The sequence below is a fragment of the Alligator mississippiensis genome, chromosome 6 (genome assembly GCF_030867095.1).
Source record: "Alligator mississippiensis isolate rAllMis1 chromosome 6, rAllMis1, whole genome shotgun sequence".
NCBI classification, from domain to species: domain Eukaryota; kingdom Metazoa; phylum Chordata; order Crocodylia; family Alligatoridae; genus Alligator; species Alligator mississippiensis.
The window spans coordinates 33,424,091-33,444,268 of NC_081829.1; the positions used below are offsets into that span (position 1 = coordinate 33,424,091).

The 20,178-nt window shown below is 41.8% G+C and overlaps 1 protein-coding gene across 15 annotated transcripts in view; it reads left to right on the top strand.

Moving 5' to 3' along the window:
• ZMIZ1 (zinc finger MIZ-type containing 1) overlaps positions 1 to 20,178 on the top strand; it is a 518,414-nt gene that overhangs the window by 435,148 nt on the left and 63,088 nt on the right. For 14 of the 15 annotated variants that reach the window (XM_019497114.2, XM_019497113.2, XM_019497112.2 and 11 more), the window contains one exon: positions 19,286 to 19,430. The exons of the other annotated variant lie outside the window; for it this stretch is intronic. In XM_019497114.2, coding sequence (XP_019352659.1) covers positions 19,286 to 19,430 — 145 coding nt within the window. The remainder of the gene's footprint in view (positions 1 to 19,285; positions 19,431 to 20,178) is intronic. 15 annotated transcript variants of the gene reach the window in all.

Here is a 20,178-nt window from a genome sequence, read left to right on the forward strand (position 1 = left end):
TTGTGTGAAATATTTCCTCCATCCTATATTACTCATGAAGAAAGATGATCTTCTTGCCTCCTAGTATTGTCCGGTAGAGTCTGTCACACAACTTGGGATGTCTTCAGTGGTGGTATTCTGTCTTCCAGTCCTCTGTTAATGGCATCTTTAGAAGCGCTATAGACATAAAGTTTTGCTAGTTCTACAAGATTCAAGTTCTCTTTGTTAATTATTCTATTTATCATATCTCATTGTAATAGTTTCTCCTCTGCTTGTTTGAAAATCTCGTCTCTGACTAGGCAATCCTTTCTTCATTTATAAAAGGATTTGGTGTTCCTGCTTAGTGTCACTATTTTGTATGTGCTCTTTCTTTCTCATTTTAGTCCTCAAGGGCCCAAATGAGCTTGACTTAAAAACAACAACAACAGCACCCCACCCCCCACCCCACAAACCTCATTATTTATCTATTCTGGTGGAATCATTCAGTTTGTAAAGATGTTTTATGATACAGAATTGTTTGTCTTTCATTGTGATGCCCTTGTCTTTACTATTTGTAAATCACATGAAATTCTTCCAGTGTTCTCTTATACGAAATTCATTGCACCTTTTTTATGTGCCCTTTTTATCTTACATGCTGTTCATCTTGGCTTAGCCATGTTGTACCCTGCTATCCTTTTTGATTCCTAGATTTTACCAGGATAAATTTATGCCACTGCTTTTATGACAGTTTTTAAAGCATATCCTACTTTTTTCAATTACTTTTTTCCCGACTGTAATTGCCAGATCTTATTCTATACTCTGTAAAAGTCCAGTCCATTTTATGATGCTGCCTTTCTTATGTATTTTAGTTGACTGGCTACTCATTTTATATTTTTGATTGCTAGATCCTATTCCTTAGCCTACACTTTTTCAAAAAATGTATCTGGCTTATATTAGAGGACTAAAACCATAATAACATTTGAAATGTATTGGTTTTAAGCAAAAGAACATACACTACCCTGCATCCATTTCAAAGTATGTCTAGAATTCCACTCAGGAAAGATTATTTTTTCAGCCCTTTTTATTGTATTTATTTGCACGCCTTCAGTGGTATGTTCATCTTATTTAGAAATTTGCTAAGAGATTTTAAGAATGATTTCTTTAAAATGTTTTATTTTCTTGTGCCATAAACCTGTGAATCTTTTGGTTAGGGATGGTGTGTTGTTGGAGACACTATAATTTAGGAAATGCATGAGGCAAAGGAGTGTTTTATGATATCTTTTATTGAACCAACTGTGTAGTTGAGAGAGATGTTAGGTGAGCTTTTGGGCACAAAGCACTGAGAGGCCTAAAGAAGGGCAGTAGTATATAGGCTCACCGCCCTTCAATGCAACTATGACAGGTGGGCGGGACCGGAAGTCCCGCCCCTTAGCCCCGCCCCCTAAGGGCATTAAGACCTGAACGTTTGTCCAACCTCTCTCCCAACTATATAGGAGGTCCAATAAAAAGTATTACAAAAACACTTGCCTCTCATAACCTTCTAGCTGCCATTGTTAGAAGCTCTATCTTCCAGATTAGTGAGGTTGATAGCTGGTTTAAGTGTAAACCACGATAATAACTTCTGATTCCAGTTATGTTGCTTTTTCCTCTCAAACCCTTTGCCTTTAGAATGCTATGGATAAATGTCCATGTCCTCAGTTATTATTCCGAGATACTGAATATGAACCAAAGTTATCTTCCAGTATTTTCCTCCCTCCCAGTCAAGTTCTGCAGTACAAAACTGAAAGGCCTACTTCCTGTACACAGCCAGCCTTGCTCTCGTTTTCATGCCCCTTTTGTCAGTTAATAGCTAAAAGTTCATTCAGTGGAAGAGAATGTTTCTTCCCAGCAGAAATGTAATAGATATCCCATAAACAGAATTCTTGACCCAGACCTTACACCCAGCAGCCACAGACCTCTGTTCTCCTTGACACTGCATCCACTTCTGTTTTTACCATTCCCAAGAACTTATCTACGCCCTGTGACATGTCTGGCAAGCTATTTCCCTAGTTTGGGTGTCAGAGATACAGCCTGGCCTGTGGAGCCACATCATTGAGGCTCTGGTGCTGGGTCCAGAACCCTTGTTCCCCTGCATGCTGGATTCAGTCAGTGCTTATGGTATCTGCTCCCACGGGTCTGGGACTGTGCCTCACATGGCTCCTGCTTTATCTGGTCCAGGATGCAAGTTGTACACAGCATCCACTTCAGCCGGTCCAGGGAGGATGCCAGATGCAGTGTGGGTCCTGTAGTGGGTGCCACATGTCAAAGCAGGCACTAGGTACAGCATGCAGGGCTGGGGAGCTCTATGGGTCTCGCACATGCTTGATCCAGCATCCACTCTGGCTGGTCTGAGACCTACCCTGCACAGTGTCCACTCTGGACTGGCTGGGCAGTCACCACATGCCACTTGCATCATGATCTGGGCAGACCAGGTGATGTGTACAGTGTAGTCCCAAAATGACTGGACCAAGCACTGCGGGCACTGGATCTGGCATCTAGGGGGGTGGAGACCATGGGCCCAACCCAGCCTATGAGCTGGTTCCAGGCCACTCATCTGACCTGTGGGGCCAGATGAGTTTGACACTCATGCCTGGAGGATTACATTATCTTCATTTCTTCCTTTTTAAAATCGGGGTGATGTGCAACATGATATACAAAAGCAGAGGTGGACACAACCCTAGTCTGGAAGAGTTACCTTGTTAAAATTCAAATATGTAGACAAATAGTTAGAAGGGTTACTTACTGTCCCTTTTTGTCTTTTATTTTAACTGCTGCAGGCATGAATCAGAAGACAAAAACTAGAAAATCAGGCTGTTCCCTCCGCCTCTCATATCAATTCTTGTAATACAGATTTTGCAGCTGGAGCTTAGCTGACCATTTTGTTGATGATGCATCTTATTCTCTGTAGTGATAATAGCTTTTGTCTGTAATATGGGCAGATATGACCCAGAAGATACAGAATCATCAGATATATTGTGAAGGAAGTCTTTTGACCCTCTCCATACTTAAATCATTCTTTCTATGTTATGGAAGCAATTTGTGGGGTTTAGTTTTAATTGTTATAGGCCGCATCCAGACAAGTAAAGCCATGCAGTATGTGGCACAGCAGACACATCTATGGTGCCATTTACTGCACATTCAGGTGTTATCCATGCTGCAAGAGAGCAGTGCAGGGTTGGGTTTTTTTGACCCCTGGATATTCAGGAGTCAAAAAACCCCTAAAACAAAAAAGAGCAGAGATGCTCATGCTGGGGGCAGCTCACACTGCTCAAAACCAGAGCCTAGCTGGCCGGATCCACACACTGGCTGCCAGGCAGGCTCTGAGAGTCAAGCTTGCTGCTACAGCAGCTCCAGGACCCCACGTAAGGCTGCTGGGGCTAGCCCAGTGCTGATCCTAGCCTTCCGTACTCCACCTGGGGTAACTTGCCGCATGCCAGAGGGCAGGTGGCACAGACATTCCCTGGGGACAACCAAATGGCCACACTCATGTGGATGCAGTCATAGACTTTGAATGACAGACACTTGTGCCAGTTCTCTACATTGCTTCCAATCAATCTGCAAGAAGTATTTCTGGTACAAGACAACATTTTGACCCTTAGTGCCTTCATCAAAAAGAAGATGAAGTTCAGCCACATATATGTGCATGTTGTCTTCATATAGATTGTCTTTGGTTACTTTAAAAATGGTCAGATTACTTAGAATATGAGCAAGAGTTCAATAAAGAGCGACCTTAAGCAGGTTTGATGACTTTAAGTGTTATCGCATTTTGACCTTTATTCTATGAATAAGGACATGTATGAGCTTTGATGAAGAGCTTAGAGCAGGAATTATGCAGCTGAAGCTAATTCTTTTCTTTGTTGGTAACACACCTCTCTTAGTGACCTTTCCTTCTTTCCCCTTGGCTTTTCCACCAGTACCATCATGTCTCCTCTTGTTGCCCTGTGCTTGCTTTGCTTGTTAGGGCTTGCTATGTCTGAAAGTGTGTCCTGTTTCTTGGATACAAAGCCTCCTTTTATTTTCTTTTTCCATCCCCTTATAAAACTTGCTTCTAAAAAAACATGAATCTCTTTGAGAATGTTCTGCCCCTAATATCCTTTTTTGTCTTATCTCATATGTTATATTTGTTCCATGCTTCTCAGGTTTGGGACCAGAACTTTTGCACTGGCAAAGGGTCATCCCGATGTGCTCACAACAGTGCACAGACAATAAATAACTTTTCACGGTAATGCTATTTCCATTGCCCTGTCAAAATCCATACATCTCTACTTTATAATACATCTCTTTTTGTTCTCCTTTTTCTTTTCTTCATGACCCTATTCTGCACTTTTCCTAAAAGCTGTAAATACCTATCACTAAAATTAAAAATATCCTTTGTCAGACTAGCAGATTACAGTGTTCTCCAAACGTGAAAGGAGAACACGTTTTGCAGTATGCTTAAAAGTTACATATCCCCACAGAAGGATCCAAGGTAACAAGAAGAATTCAGTCCTGCTATCACCAAAATCAGTTGCAGTCTTTCCCCTGACTTCAGTAGAAATAGCAGTCCTGAATGACAGGGATTAGAAACAGGAACTGTGTTAGTACCTGGGTAGCCTGCTCTAAAGTTTCTGTAGCAATGCGTTATGTTCTGATGTCCATCCCGATTCCTTCTCTCTGGACGTTCTGGAATTTGTACAACAGACTTTGTTGCTGTTCAGACAGGATGTTTACTAGTGGTGTGAGTGATTGATTTTCCACAAAATAAGATATCAGAAAGATTCTCCCTGTGAAAAACTCTAGAAATAATAGGATGGAAGTGTTAGAACTCTTTATATAAGACATATATCCTTTATATATATAAGATATGTGTATAGTACTTCATATTTTGATTCTGCTGATCAAAATCTAACCCCCTGATAATGACTTGTGGATATTACAGTCTTGGATAAACAAACTATTTTTCAGGCTCTGTTGGCCATGTCAGCTTATATTCCAATCATGTTCCTGGAGAAACCCTGAGGAGTCATGTATAACTCATCTAAAATGGGTTCCTATCTATATTTGTTGCTAATTCTGTGGAACTGCTTAAGCATGCAAATTAGATAAAATAATTGTGCACTGCTCTAACCATAAAAAATGCTCCTAAGGTCTGATTCTGTAACTCATCAGGATTGTATTAATTTCCATGCTGTCCAAATCCTGCTTCTGAAATATTTACAAGAGAGAGGGAAGATGCACACTGCAGTTTAGAGAAAGACAGCAAAACTGTTTTACTGTGTGGTATCCATTCTGCGCGTGTGCGCTCACTCACTCTCGCTCTTCCTTCTCCCCTACCCCCATCTCCATCCCTACATCTGCATCTCTCTTCCCCATTCTCTTTTTCAGTGGTTGAGATATGTCAATTAGAGGGGAGGGAGGGTTAACAGAGCTGCCTGAGGAATCGATTCTTGTCTGCCTTTCTGAGCAATCTGTGCGCGCAGCAGCACATGATATGATTTTACACAATACCCAGTGAATGCCCTAGTCAGCAGCTTCCAAGGAAAGAGCTGTATTGAAGAAAATAAGGGTACTTCTCTGCAAACCAGAGGGAGCAAATGGGCTAGAGCTCAATTTGGAACATTAAAGCTTATTTCACGCAGGATTATTAGAATTATTTGGGTTTCCGAATGCATGCTTGTGCACACATGCAGATTTCCTTGGCCAGCTTTTCCACGTGACCCTGCTGGATGCAGTGCAGCTGTAATTTATAGATGGCAAGAGCAGAGATGGCATTATCCTTTTAGCACTGTTCAGTACTGAAATTATAGTGTTCTTCTGTAGTGATACAGGTCCAGATGCCCTCTATGAGAATTAAGACCGACTACTTGTTTTGTAAACGTCTCCACGATCAGTCATCAAAGAATAACTTTGTCCCGCCCCACCTTTTTATCATTTTCAAATAGAGGAAATAAAGTATATTTTTAAAAATAACATGGGCTGAGATTTTTACTGGCTTTTCTGGACAGACATAATAGGAAAATTAATCAGCTGTGATTAGTTTCCCCATGTCGTTTCCCCATTCCACCTATCTTTAGTTGCATAAAAAGTATAATCATTCCACTAGGGAAAATAGGGTCAGCTATTTCAAACTTGCAGGCTCCTGAATAATAACGATATGATGTTCAAAGCTGCAGTCTGCGTCTCCCATTAACTTCACTCAGGCTTGTCCCTGCTTATGGGTAACCAGGTGAGTAAGCTATATGTTTTTAGATACTGGAATATTGACTGTGATGTCTTATTTTAGGACCCAGTTTGAAAACTTGGGCCTTAGTAAAAATAGAAAATATATAAATAGCATGTGCTTTTGTCACACTTGTAACAAAAGACCTTATATTGCATTTTCTCTTCTTATGGATTTCTGAGTGTCCTTAAAGCTATATCCAGGGATCTTGTAGGGCTCCACTATAATGCAGCCACTGCTGGAGCAGATGTTTTATTGCAGGTGGTGATGACAATACAGCAGTGATTCTCAGCCTGGGATGCCTCACATGATTCAAAAGCTAAACCCAGAGATTTCAAATAGGAATCCATATTGTCAAAAACATTCTGGCATGCTGCAGGCTTCTTTGCAAGAAAAAACTAAGAACTGGCATTTTCTGAGGGTGCCTTGAGTCTAACAAGGGGTGCTTCGAGTCTAAAAAGGTTGAGATCCACAGAAATCTAGGCTCAATATATTCTGCATTGCTCTTGTTCACTGCTTTTGTTTTCTGTATACATACTATAAAAATGAAGAATAAATAGTAGAGTTTTGTTTTCTCTCCTCTCCCAATGAAGGACTGGGCTGAGTTTAAATCAGAGGTCCATAATTAATTTAGCGGATGGTCCCCCATCAGGTGGATGAGTGTCTATAGCATATAAAAACTACTTCAGGTAACAGATTGAAAAACTGAAAAAAAAATCAGTTTGATTCTGAAAAGTTGATAGGGACTGAATAATCATATCAAAATAATTGTTCAAAAATATTTGTTCTGTAGACATCTGATAAAACTGAAATAGCATGAATGTAAAGTTATGCTAAGTCTGTGCCATCAAAACTCAGAAGCAAAAGTTTCTAAAATTGCTTTAATTTTTTCTTGGGAGTCCTGTCTTCATGATGTTAACTTTGAAAATACATTTCTGCCATAAATTTTAGCCTTGTGGTTTTTAGATATTTTTTTTTCTCTTTGAAAGCTGTACAGATGTTTTATGACTGTTGTATGAAAATGTTCCAGGGCCAGCACTGAAAATATGGGTTTAGAAAACTACCCTTGATGTGGTAGCTGTCGTCTTTTCTTCTTCAGAGGCAAAAGAGCCTGGTCTTCTGGGAGTCATTTTGATACTGCCATTAACTGTATGACCTTGAACAAGTCACCTGTCCTCTCTATACTTCAGTTTCTCCATCTTTAAAACGGCTAACTTACCAATTGTTTATACATGGCTGGTATATAAGGTGCTTTGCAAGGTACTGTTCATTCTACAACTAAGATGTCATAGAATTCAAGTAAAAATATCCATATTTTATATTTTGATTTCTCTTCTCCTTCCACCATAAGTATACATTTTTCCTGAACTGGGCACATGCTATGTTCCTTAGTCCTGGTTAGGCCATGGGTGTTGTTGTATGGTTCTTCCAAGAGTGTACAAGCCTGTAAGAGTTTTACGGTCTGCATTTCCTCATACACATGTCAAATAACTCCATTTCCACATGTTATCTTTTGTCCTGTGAACTTCATTTAAGACATTATTCCAATCTGGTTTGGCCAGTCTATTCCTACATGCACAGGTAAGTATTCAGCAACGTTCATGTTTATTTCCAATTCTTTACCAATCAAACTGAGCAGTGAGTTCCACATTTCCATTCATGCACCTGCCAGTGGTGTTATTTTTTTAGCACTTCTGTTGTGGCAAGGAAGTTTTTTCCTCAATTTCAGTCAGCCAATGGCTACAGTGTGTCAATGGAGTGACTGGCTTATGCCATCACATGCATTTCACTTTGCCTGCAACAGCTCTTCTGATGCCCAGTGATGAGATTCCAGGAAACACATGCAGACAGTTCAGAACAGTGGACCTTAAGACATGAGCAACTCTCATTCAGTGCAGTGTCTGAATTTTTTCACGCACCAGTCCTTCCCATATTAGGCATGCCTATTTGAGTAGCAGAGTGAAAAGACAGCAATTTATAGTGGTGTTAGAATTTATGAGCTTCTTCAGTATATTGTTTCAGATGTTAACTTTATGCTCTGTCTTTTCCAAGTGCACCCTAAAAATCAAGAAAAATATAAAATAAATGTAAGCCCTGCTCAAATGCAAAATCTTTTGCTTTAATTAGCTGTTTATAACAGTGACAATTCATAGCATTCCCATATGCTGAACACACTTGGTAGAATCCTGTTTTATTTCACACAAGCAGTTTTGCCACAATGTAAGTGTTATTTTTGGCATTTCCACTTCCATGAAGTGTGGACATGGCTGGGTGGTAGAGAGATGAGGACTTTCCTGTATGTTAGCTCCAACAACTGAATGGTTAGGGCACTTAACCAGAAAGTAGAAGACCTAGTTTCTAAGCCTCCTTACTCTGGAAGGGGTTTCACTTTGTATCTCTCATTTTCTAGCCCAGTCCACAAAGCACCAGGTCTCACAGGCTAGGCCTTGCCCAGTCTCCCTCATTTAGCTGTTGGGGCTAAAATGTGGGAGGCCCCTTTTCCTCCTGTTTTTTCAGGGACGTACTCTCAGGTGAATGCCTATGGAATTGTGTATGTGCCTGGCCAGGGCACATGCTCGCTAGTTATCTTAGGTGACGCATAGGGGGTGCACATGCACCCCCTGAGAGTGCTGGTGCACCCCCTGATAGTCTGTGCTCCCCGCTTAGGTGATGGGGCTAGCAGGAGCATTGGTGCTCCCCCTGTGAGCACCAGCTGGGGAGTGGGAGCACTGCAGCCACTTCCAGAAGCTGGTGAGTGAGATTGGCTGTGGGGGGAAACATCCCCCCGCCGGTTGTTGAGATCAGCTGTGGTTGATCGACCATCCCCCCCCGGTCGCTGACTGGTCACTGGAGGGTCACGTGCCCCCCCTGAGTAAGGTGGCACCAGTTGCTCATGCTAGTCATGTTGACACTTAGGGCTCCGATAGAAGTGACAATTTTTACCCGACCTGGCCAAACAGAAGCCCACAAAGTACCTTTAAAGGGGCCTGCTCTTACAAAAATATGAACCCTCATTGCATGAGGGTTCAGATGAAGACATTTCAAAATATAGCATCTTTAATAACTTGTGTCTCTGCCGCCTCCCAAGCTGTTGTTGTTTTCAAAATGGGAGATGGGAAAGAGAGCAGGGGTGGGGGGCTCAATTTATTGCTTTTTCAGCCCCTGCTGGAGGGTGGGGTGGGTGTATTGGAGTCCCCCAACCCACCCCACTCTCCAGCACTGTCTGGGGAACCCCCAGAACAAGCTCCCTCTGCTCTCTTTCCCTGCTCCCATTCTGAAAATGATGCAAGCTGAGGGGGAGGAGGGGCCCTTTCTAGGGGCAACTGGCTACAGCCACCACCTAGATTCTCCTTCCCCCTGGAACCAACAGTGAACATCTACTTGGTCCAGGGATCAGTGTGACTCAGAACACTTCCTGCAAAGCATTTTCAGATACAATGGGGAGCCGCACTTCTGTCTTCACCCTTAGATTTAAGACAGAAGTTCAATAAACCAATTTAACCTAAATCTGTTAAGTCTGACACTGCATCTATGCAGTTTATCTTAAATTGGTTCCAGTCATTTTGAAAGTGGTTTATGTGCACTGAACTTCTGTTGTGTAACAGATTTGAACTAGTTTCTGATCACTTATACTGGTTTATGTGTAATTTCTGTTCCTAGACCTAGGAATCCACTCTGCGTGGGAAACAGAATTGCAAATGGCCAAAAATGGCACTTATGGACCTGAAAAACTGCTGCTGTGTGTGTAAAGTGAAATTAGATTCTGCCCTTTATAGTTAAATATCTTGGGCACCTTTTCTAGTACTGGTTAGTTTACATTTAAAAATTTAATGACTCTTAGATGGCTCTGCATTGGTATATAGATACCAATATCTTAAGACCAGTGGTTCAAATATAGCTGAGGGTGGTGCTTAGTGAAAGTCATTTCCCTCTAACTGTTGTCTGGTGAAATATGTGAATCGTTTGTTGAACTCGGTGCACTTTTGTGGATGCATAACAGAATTACAGCACAGACTGAGTCCCTTGTTTGAAGTCTACACAAAGGGGCCATGGGCTGAATGAGCCCAAAGATTATAGTCTACAGTTGTTACAGTGCACTGCTCTTGGGAAGAAGTGTCTAGGACTGCACATCTGGTGCATTTCACAAGCACTGAATTCCTTTTTATAATAATAAATGCTGGCAGATTTAGCAAATCTACTTACAATCATTAGGCTTGGCTAGAATGCAACCATGAACATGCTTAAGTACTTTGCCCGGATTCTGGAAGAGTGCTATACACTTAGAGGATCAATCTACCATTGCTACATTTTGTAATTTGTTATTTCAGAATAAATGAGGTGAATCTGGTAGTTGCACTGCCACGATTTACAAAAAATGAGGATTTTACTCTTAGAGATTGTATCTTGAACATTTGCTCTTCAGGTTGGCAGGGGCTCCTGGGAACACCACTAATGGTTCTTGAAGGGAACCTATGAAAAGCTGCAGGTGTGCCAAGTCAATCTGGATCTGTGTTCTCTGACACAGCCTGTAGATTGTGTCATTCTAATGCAGCAGACTTGAATTATGCAGTAACTTCATTTCAGTTTTAAAACAGATTTTTTTTTGTTGAATAAGCATCTGTTAATTATGTTGAGATTAAATTCGGCCTACTTTATGTACTCACTCTGTTATAAATTTTCAATATGCCACTTTTCTCTTTGTTTTGTTAATAATAGCACAAAATGACAATACATAATTGTATCAGAGAACCTGTTGAGGTGAAACCTAGGTATTTTTGCTTGTTAAAGTGTCAGTTAGACCTTTGGTACATAGGGAGGTATTTTAGGATAAAAAAATAATCATATATAACTGGATTTTTTTCTGTGAAATCATCCATAGCAAAATATCTAATAGTCTTGATCTCTGCTTTGCTGTTTGTAAAATTAACTCTTCTTTGTGATGAATAGGGCAGTTAACTCTTCCCAGAATCGTGGTGGCTGGCTGCTTGTAGCCCTTTTAAATTGAACAAAATGCTACCTTTTCCTGAAAACATATATCTAACTGTTAATACAAATACATAAATGACTAATATTTTAAAGAGCAAAATTAAATGTTTTGCCCTTACTTAAATGGCTGCCAATTCTTGGATGCTGGTGAGAATAGAAAGGGTGATTGAATTTGTGACTTTCAATTAAACCATTTACTGTTTTGTTTTGTTTTTTCATACTCCTTCCTTTGGCTCTTCAGCAAGTCTTGACAAGGGCTGGCTACCCCTCAGATCAGGGGCGGACAATTATTTTGAGCGGAGGGCCACTTACCCAGTTTTGGCAGGCTTTTGAGGGCTGCATCGGTAGCCCCGCCCTTTGACAGGTGTCCCACCCCTTGACAGGTGTCCCAGTGTCTCAGAACCAATGTCCCAGGGCCAGCACCGGTGGGGCCCAAAGCAGGGCGCAGGCTGGCGGGTCCGTGGAGCTGGGCTGGGCTGGGCTGTACCAGCAGGGAGTGGGGAGCTGGTGCAGCTCCATAGAGCCCCTGCCAGCTGGGACCCCATGCTCCTGCCACCCTGTTCTGGTCCCCACTGGCACTGGCCTCGGGACTCCCTGTGCTCCCACCAGCTCCCTGCCCGCTCACTCCCAGTGCCCCCCAGCCCTGTGGTACAGGCGTGGGGTAGCACACAGCCCCAACCTCCTGCTCGCCAGCACAGAAGAAGCTGGTGCTGAGCATGGGGAAAAGTGGCCCCTCACCTTGCCCCATGGATGGTGCCCCGCACTGCAGGCGCTCACAGCCTGTGTGGGGCTGTCCGGAGCAGTCACAGGCAGCCCCAGGCAGGCTGCAAGTGGCTGCAGCATGGGGCACTGGCCATGGGGCGGGCAAGGGGCCACTTTTCCCCACACTCAGCACCAGCTTGTAACACACCCCACTGCCAGCCTGGCAGTGGGGCCAGGTTACAAGGTGGTGCTGAGTGCAGGGTGGGGGAGAAAGCAGCCCCTTCCCGCCCCATGCCTGGAGCCCACGCTGCAGCCGCTTGCAGCCTGCTTGGGGCTACCTGTGCCTGCTACAGACAGCCCCAAGCGGGCTGCGAGTGCCTGCAGTGTGGGGCACCGGGCATGGGGCGGGAGAGGAGCCGCTTTTCTCTGTGCAGGGAAGGAGCCCAGGGAAAAGCTGAGCACAGGGGGAAAGTGGCTCCTCCCCTGCCCCACGCCCAGTTCCCCATGCTGCAGGCACTCGCAGCCCGCATGGGGCTGTCCAGAGTGGGCACAGGCAGCCCCATGTGGGCTGCAAGCTGCAGCTTGGGGCACCGGACGTGGGTGGGGAGGGGCTGCTTCCCCCCCAATGCTCCTTCCCTGCCTGGGGTCCTCCCTCCACTTCCCTGAGCTTCCCACACCAGGGCAGCCACGTGCTCCCATCCCAGAAACCCGGCTGGGGGATGGGGCTGGGCAGACCCTGCTGTTGTTGGAACCCACTGGGCTTCCCCTGAGTCCTACTGCCCTTGGTTCCTGTCATTTTTTACAGGAACCAAGGGCAGAGAAATATTAGTTTTCCACATTTTTTTTAGGGGCCCTGCAGGCTGGATAGAACGGCCTCGTGTGCCGGATCCAGCCCGCGGGCCATATTTTGCCCACCCCTGTCTCAGATGCAAGCTGGGATTGCAGGGGTGGGAAGTCCACTATAATGCTAGATATGGTACTCAGTATATCTTCTGAATCCCTTTTATCCTTTCTAAAAATAGAGATGTAAATGGTCAGGACTGGATTCTTTTTTTCCTACACCCCCCCCCCCCCCCCAATTATCTCTGAGGAAGATTTATCAAAGGGGAGTTGTAGACTGAGCTTATATAGCAGGAGATGGAGCACCACCCAAAAAGGCTATAAAATTCTTCATGCACAGAAATGTAAATTTCCCTTTAAAATGCACTGGAAATTATGGATGTGAATCTGTGAAAGGTGCAGGATTTTGCATCTCACCCAGAAATCCTTGCACCCAAATGCAGTTCCTTCTGTGATAAAAAAAACAAAACTGGAGGATGGTGCTGAACAGATATTTCTTTGAACATCCCCAGTCCCTTTTTTAATATTTTCATTGCAGTGAGTAAGAAATACGAGTCTGCCAAGCTGCCTATTGAACTATCTGCTGCAGCTTAACTGCAGCAAGAAAACAGTAATCCTATTGTGCTCCTACAGCAGTCTCCTGGGAAGCAGAAGGCATTGAAATTACTGAGCTGTTGTCCTGTCCCCTCCTCACCTGCCTTTGTAGCTGTAAATATAGTGTCTGTCTATAAATAACAGTTTGCTGCACCTTTAAGCACGTTCCCTAACAAGAGGAGGTGATTTACTGAGGTGATAAGCTGTAACTAATACTAGGGTATCATAATAGGTAAATAGATTAGCACTGTGCTTCTCTGTATTTTGCTTTCTAGGGAGTCCACTGGCTCATTCATTCATCGTAGATGCTTACTACAGCATTTTGCGATACATTGAGTTAAATCAGTCAGTTCCAGGACTGTAGCTATTGATGGTTGTGTGTATACAGCTAATGAAATGCATTAGTGAATCTCTTGGATAGCTTTGATTATATAGCATATTTTTCTTTCCCCTTTCTAACTCTTCCTAAAACAGAATTATAATGGGCTCAATCCATTATTCAGTACCGTGATTATATACTTTGAAATGCATCATCATCATTTTGTTGTTGGTTTTAGAATGATGTAGAGTGCAATAGGATCATTGGCAGTAACAATATTAAAAATTGAATATGTATTCTGGGTTTCATCCTTGACTTTCTCCAACTTGGCAAATCACTTTTGCTTTCTTAAAGTCCAGCATTTCTGGAGACAGCAGATTTTTAAGTAGACAAAACATTGTTTATCTGTTCTGTGTTAACAGGTTAAATGAACATTGTCTTCTGTGTGGTGTTCTTCAGTCCTGAGCATCTCTTGTTCTTGCAAGCAGCTGGCTACTCTGGCCTGAGACTGGACCCCCAAACTTATTGCGCTCATTAAGATGTTTAAGACTTTGAACTTCTGGTACCTGGCATGTTTTAGCTATTAAACCTTTTTTTGGTCATCCCTCAAAGAATCTCTGTGCTTTCCAAATAGCCTGTTTCCTTTTCCCATTTCTGCTGCACCACCTAGTGACCGGTCAAGGCCGTGACTGCTTTTCAAAAAGCATTTGGTCCCATCAGCAGGGTTATGGCTTTGTCTTGCATTTAACTGCAGCAGCTGCAATTCATTGAAAGTTGTGATGGATTACAGTTAGTAAGTGTTAGGGTGGTATCACAAATTCACTTGCAACAGTTGCAAATCATTGGAATGTACTGGCCTATTCAAGTTAGTATGTATCAAGAGATAGCCCTCCCCTGAAAGGGAACAACTTTGCAATACCATGATGTCACTTAACACATGCGATACTACTTGAACATGCATCTACTTGGCTTTTAACTGCACTTAGTAAGTGTTAAATTAAACATGTGACACTACCCTGAGTATAATTCTCTTAAATCCTAGTTGCACTTCCATATGCATAATATGTCCTAGTATCATGGCTACCCACATTTTATTAAAATGTTTTTGAAAAACTTTTTAATTTCAGGACAGTTCAAACTTGCACAGTCCTGGGTCTCTGCAGGTGTTTGCTGGAAAGAATTAACATCTTTGTTTACTGAGTTTCATAAAAAGAAATCTAACTAGATATAAACATATCAAGGGATAGAGCCAGCTGTCATGATTATATAACAGGTTTGCAATATTTAGTGTTTCCTTTAAGGCCTCAGCTCCTGGAGCAAAGTGATCATGACATAATTCACCCAGTTTTTAAAAGCAGACTTCTGTCCTTCACATCCAGAACAAAAAGCTTGAAAATGTGACTCAAGGGTACCTGAAAGGTGGTAACAGGTGGCTGACAACATCAGAAACAGACCCTGACACAGGCATGTATGAACTTGGTGGCTGCCCAGACAGAAAACAGGCCTGAAAATGGGGGAAAAAATTACAATCGGGGAAAAAAAAAAGTTTTAATATTGTGCATATACAGGACTGGCATTGTTATCAATTGATAAAAATGATGGTGGGGCACTTTGAAATAAAACACGTTCGATGAGATTTAGTTCAAAATGCCTGCTGCCATTTTTTCAGCATGGGGACACCTAGGGATGCTGATACACATGATGCATTGGTGCTTTTAATTAGTGCAGCTCACTAATTAAAGTGCTCGGGACTGTCTCCCAAAGCACGTGTAAAAATGCCCATAGGCTGCTTATAAATGAAATCTCGCCCTTTTTTACTAATGGTATTATCCCTCTTTTCACAAACACAGAGGCCTGTTGCTTTTGTGCTGAGAACTGGTTTGATAATTTAGTCATAACTAGCAAAGTACTATTGATTTGTTCCTCTAAAAATGCTGAAGTATTTAAAATAATAAAAACAAATCTTCACATTAAGAATTTCCCAGGTTTTGCAACTGAAGGAGAAGTAGGTCAGAGACCATGCCAAGCAAACCTAAGAATATCCCCTTAAGCAAGATAAATGAGTGAATACACAAAAACTGTCATTGCATTCTTAGTATACATTTCTGCAAAGCCTGTATGACTGAGTATTGGAAAAAATGGCAATGTTTATATCTTAATCAGAGTATCCTTTGCACTTGGAGGAGGGATGGTGGTAGCAGGGGGGAATTATTTGGAAAAATTTTGTGTCGCTGTTGCAACAGTTGACTTTCCTGTAAACAAACCAGCATTATGACATGCAAAGGGCATTGTAGCAATGCAGCATAGGAATGCATTTCAAATCCAGCCATTAAACTGCTTAAACTGCAGCAGAAAGAGACTGCGAGATGGTCTGGATGGTCCATCTGCAAAATCTGTGCTCCTGTTTTACAAGGAGGAGGGGCAGGAGGGTGGGGAGAAAAAGCAGCTGCTTGGCTGTTCTGTGAGAGGGAGAGACTGACTGTTGGCACCATCTGTAGCTGTCCTTTGTGCTTGCTTCTTTATCTGTTCATTATAGTGTGATACTGAATTTCTCGTGCTTTGAGTTTAAATGAGTTGAGATGTGCCTAATACTATCGGCATAAAAAGCAGCAACTAAGTACACTAAAGATGAATAGTGCAATCTGTAAATTCATTTTCAGTTTGTTTCATGTAACTTGAATAGGCACAGGAAGTAATGTTCTCCAGAATCCAGCTGCACCAGATGTGTGTGTGGTGCATATTCATCTTGCCAAACTAACAGCAAACCAGTGCTGTGGGTGGGAGGGTTTGCAGCATTTCAAACAGACAATGGCAAAATTGCTGGTGCTGGGAGACTGGGGTGGGAAGGTTCTTCTCTACCCTGCTTTGGTGGGGATAGAGGTGGTTTGATATTTCTCAAGACAGTTACAAACTAATCTATTTTCATTCCATTCACAAACACCGATGCAGGGAAGAGAATGATTATTATACATCGTACATGAGCTGGAAATGTCCCATGGGAGGAAAGGTTAAACCTCTCAGTAATGAGTACTGTGATAGGGATAAATACATTTGTTACTTTTATACCTTCAGATCCTTAGTTTCCAAAAACATGAGTCCTCTCCAGATAACTTGTAACCATCTCCCTTATCTTGGAAGCCTCACAATGCTTTGATGTTTACATTTCACCTTTACAAATGTGGGCATTTGATATTGGCAATAATAGTAACTCATTAATATCCTTCCCTGCCAATACCCCACCAATGTGACTGTTATCTCTTTTGCGCTGCAGAGCCATGAACCACGAATTACTCTGCCTTTTTCAAAGCAGGTTCCCAGCTTTTGTTTGCAGATTCATGTCCTCAAACCCATTAGGCTGCTGCTTTTTATCTTTATTTGTCAAGCACATATATGCCTGCCCTAGAAACTGCTCCCTCCTCACATCAAAGCCACATTTAAGATGGACGGTTTCCATTCGACACCATAGTAATTACACTCAGCTGTGGAAGTGCTCAGCATCCACTATTATTCTGACATGGCTGCATTTACAGTTTGGTGGAACACTTTGTTCATTTTTCTCAGAACTCAAGTGGCTATCGTGTGCATGAAGAAACTCTGTTAGGCAGTGATTTTTATCTTCAGGCGGCGTGAAAAGAAGGGGGGACCCTTTGTCACTTGCACATTAGTAATGATATGCCAGGGATAAAAGGTGAGTATAATTTGATCAAATACATGTTGACAGATTCCTTGGCTAATAGAGAAGCAGCTTAGAATGACACTCATTGCTAGAACATTTTAGCAAGGAACACAGTGGGAAAGCTTTCTGTAGGCTACATGTGATGCTAACAATTTCAGAGTGACCATATTTAGTTATATAGAGCAACAGTGTCTCCTTTTTGTCACAGCAAAGATTTCAAATGCTTTCCTAAACACCATTATTGATTTTACATTTGATAAAAGCAATACAATTGCTATATTCACCACCATATCCTGGTGGTGTGTGCTTAATTTACCATACTGGTGTCATTTACATTAAACATCTTATGTATTGCCAGCTAATTTTTACGAAATTTCTAGCATTGCTTATATGGAAAATCCTGTTTTTGTGTGTTTGTGTAAAAATCAAATCATAAGTTTTACACAAGCATAGTTTAACAATTGCCGTCTTTGGAAAGAGTTCCAGTGTAATAACTTTGAGCATATAATAGAAAAAAGTGTCCCCTTGAAATAATGGTGTCCAATTGCAAGTGATTATGGTATCAGCTTGAGATGATGTAACCATAATGGAAGTCTGGAACTGAAAATAAAACTCCTTACCTGTGTCACTTGGGTTGGTAAACTTGATGTTTTGAATCTCATTTACTTTTAGCCATTAATGCAGTTTGTTTAGTTTTGCCTGGCCTTCTGTTGGTTTGGATTAATAACCACATACAGAAACATTTGAATTTAAAAAATAAACAACATGTAACTGAAATTCAAAACATAAAAACATTTTTATTAGTGTCACGTGATATAAACTTTTTTTTACAGGCTAAAACCAACATGTTCCCAAAATGTTCATTTCAGCATTTAATGGATGAGTGGGCCACAGCATTTTCCAGGTAGTATGAAGGTTATCTTATTGCAATCCATCGTCTACCACTTCACCCCAAAATAGCTTTAAAATTATATTTTGCAATGGCACTTCTCCCAGAATTTAGAATGACTGCCCCAATATTTAGTTAAGTGACCTTGAAGACTTACCAAGTGAAATTCTGGCAAACTGAAGACAGAGGAGCCCAGATTTTACTCATTGCCATTTTTGGGTACTCTATAGGTAGACCAGTATTCTTAAGTGTGGGTGCCTCAGTAAGAGGCCGTATACTCAAAGCCCTTTCATGGCATCAACAGTATTAACATTTATGAATGGTTAATGCCTCTGAAAACAAAGCTGTTTATTTAGGTGACTAAATCGCTGCCTATGCATATGTTTGTAAGCATAGCCACATATTTATCTATAGTTCCACCAGCCCTGAGATTAGTCACATATTTTAGGTAAAGTATATGCTTAGGAGCTTTGCTGGCCTGAATAGGGATATATGAGCCTAATTCAGTTTGAGGATCTTGATCATACTATTCTGTTTGCTTGTTAACAGCCAGTAGCTAAAATAGTTATTACAACATAATTACAACACTTGGTTTTTCTTCTCTAAAACTGTGTCTTCTGCAGTGAGGCTGTGGAGAGAAATTTTCCTTCTCTTTTTCTCCTTATCTACTAGTGATCTCTTCCCATCATCTTACCCATGTTGGCAGGGCAGCCTGTTCTTCCTCAATCTTGACATCTGGAACAGCCTTTTGCTATACCTGTTCCTTATCCATCCTCTGTCTCTTGAAAGCTCAGCTATGAACATGTCTTCTTCCTGCCACATATTCAATAAAGTGGTTAGGGATACAGTTCATATGAAGGATACTATACAAATTAGTTGCATCATAATTATGTTGCTATGATAACTCAAAGAAACTATAGTAAAATTGATCACATAGGATAACAGTGATAGCCAGCCTGTGGCTGGACTGTAAGGCCTACAATGTCTCTTTTCAGCTTGACTAATGTGGATAAAACATCATGCATCTTGACACACTGTGCTACTTATTCAGCTGTACACCTTCATTTTGTTCTGTTTGCTCAGCCCTGCTTTCGTCGTGGTGTGAGGAGTTGGGACGGCTCTTGCTGCTTCGTCACCAGAAAAGTCGGCAAAACGATCCCCCTGGGAAGCTACCCATGCAACCCCCCATGAACTCTATGAGCTCCATGAAACCCACGCTTTCTCATAGGTGAGTCTCACATGAGCCTGCCATTTTAAGAGTAGAACTATATGTAAATTCATTATGGTGAGCAATCTTTTAGTTGAAATGATTATTACTATTAAGGATAGCTAGCGTTTCATGAGCAGACCTACAGGTAGCAGGAGGCCTATAATATAGCGCGTACTATATAAGCCAAGATTTCACCATTGCTAACTATCCAGTATGTGATGAAATCAGTTTCCTATCTCCAAATCAGGTTTGACAGAGTTGTATGCATTGGCCCTTCCGATACTAATTCTTAAGCCCCAGGTGAAGAGTCAAGTTGCCCTGCACCTCCCATCAGACATTCTCCCTTGACCTATTCAGAGAACACTGTCTTCTCTTGAGGCAACATTTCACTGAAGTTTACTTTCTTTGATTGCATTAGAAATACTTGGCCAGATTAGAACAGATTAGTTGATATTCCAGTGTTAATATAATAGGTGTTGCCAGGAAAATGAGAACCTTCACTACATTTACCTTCTGTTGGGTAAAATTTAGAGAACAATGATCCCGCTTGAGAAGAAATGTGAGTTGTAAAGTTGTCTGAGGAGAGACTAATATATGAAGCATATGAAGTCTCTGGGTCCAACGTAGCTGGGAAAAGAGTAGCAGCATTTCTCTCTGCAATGGATCCAGGTCAATGGGTGTGGAGAACTGCACAGTACCAAACATTATAACTCCTACTCTTAAGTTCTCTGGAGATGGCAGTCTTTTTAACTTTAATATCACTGAA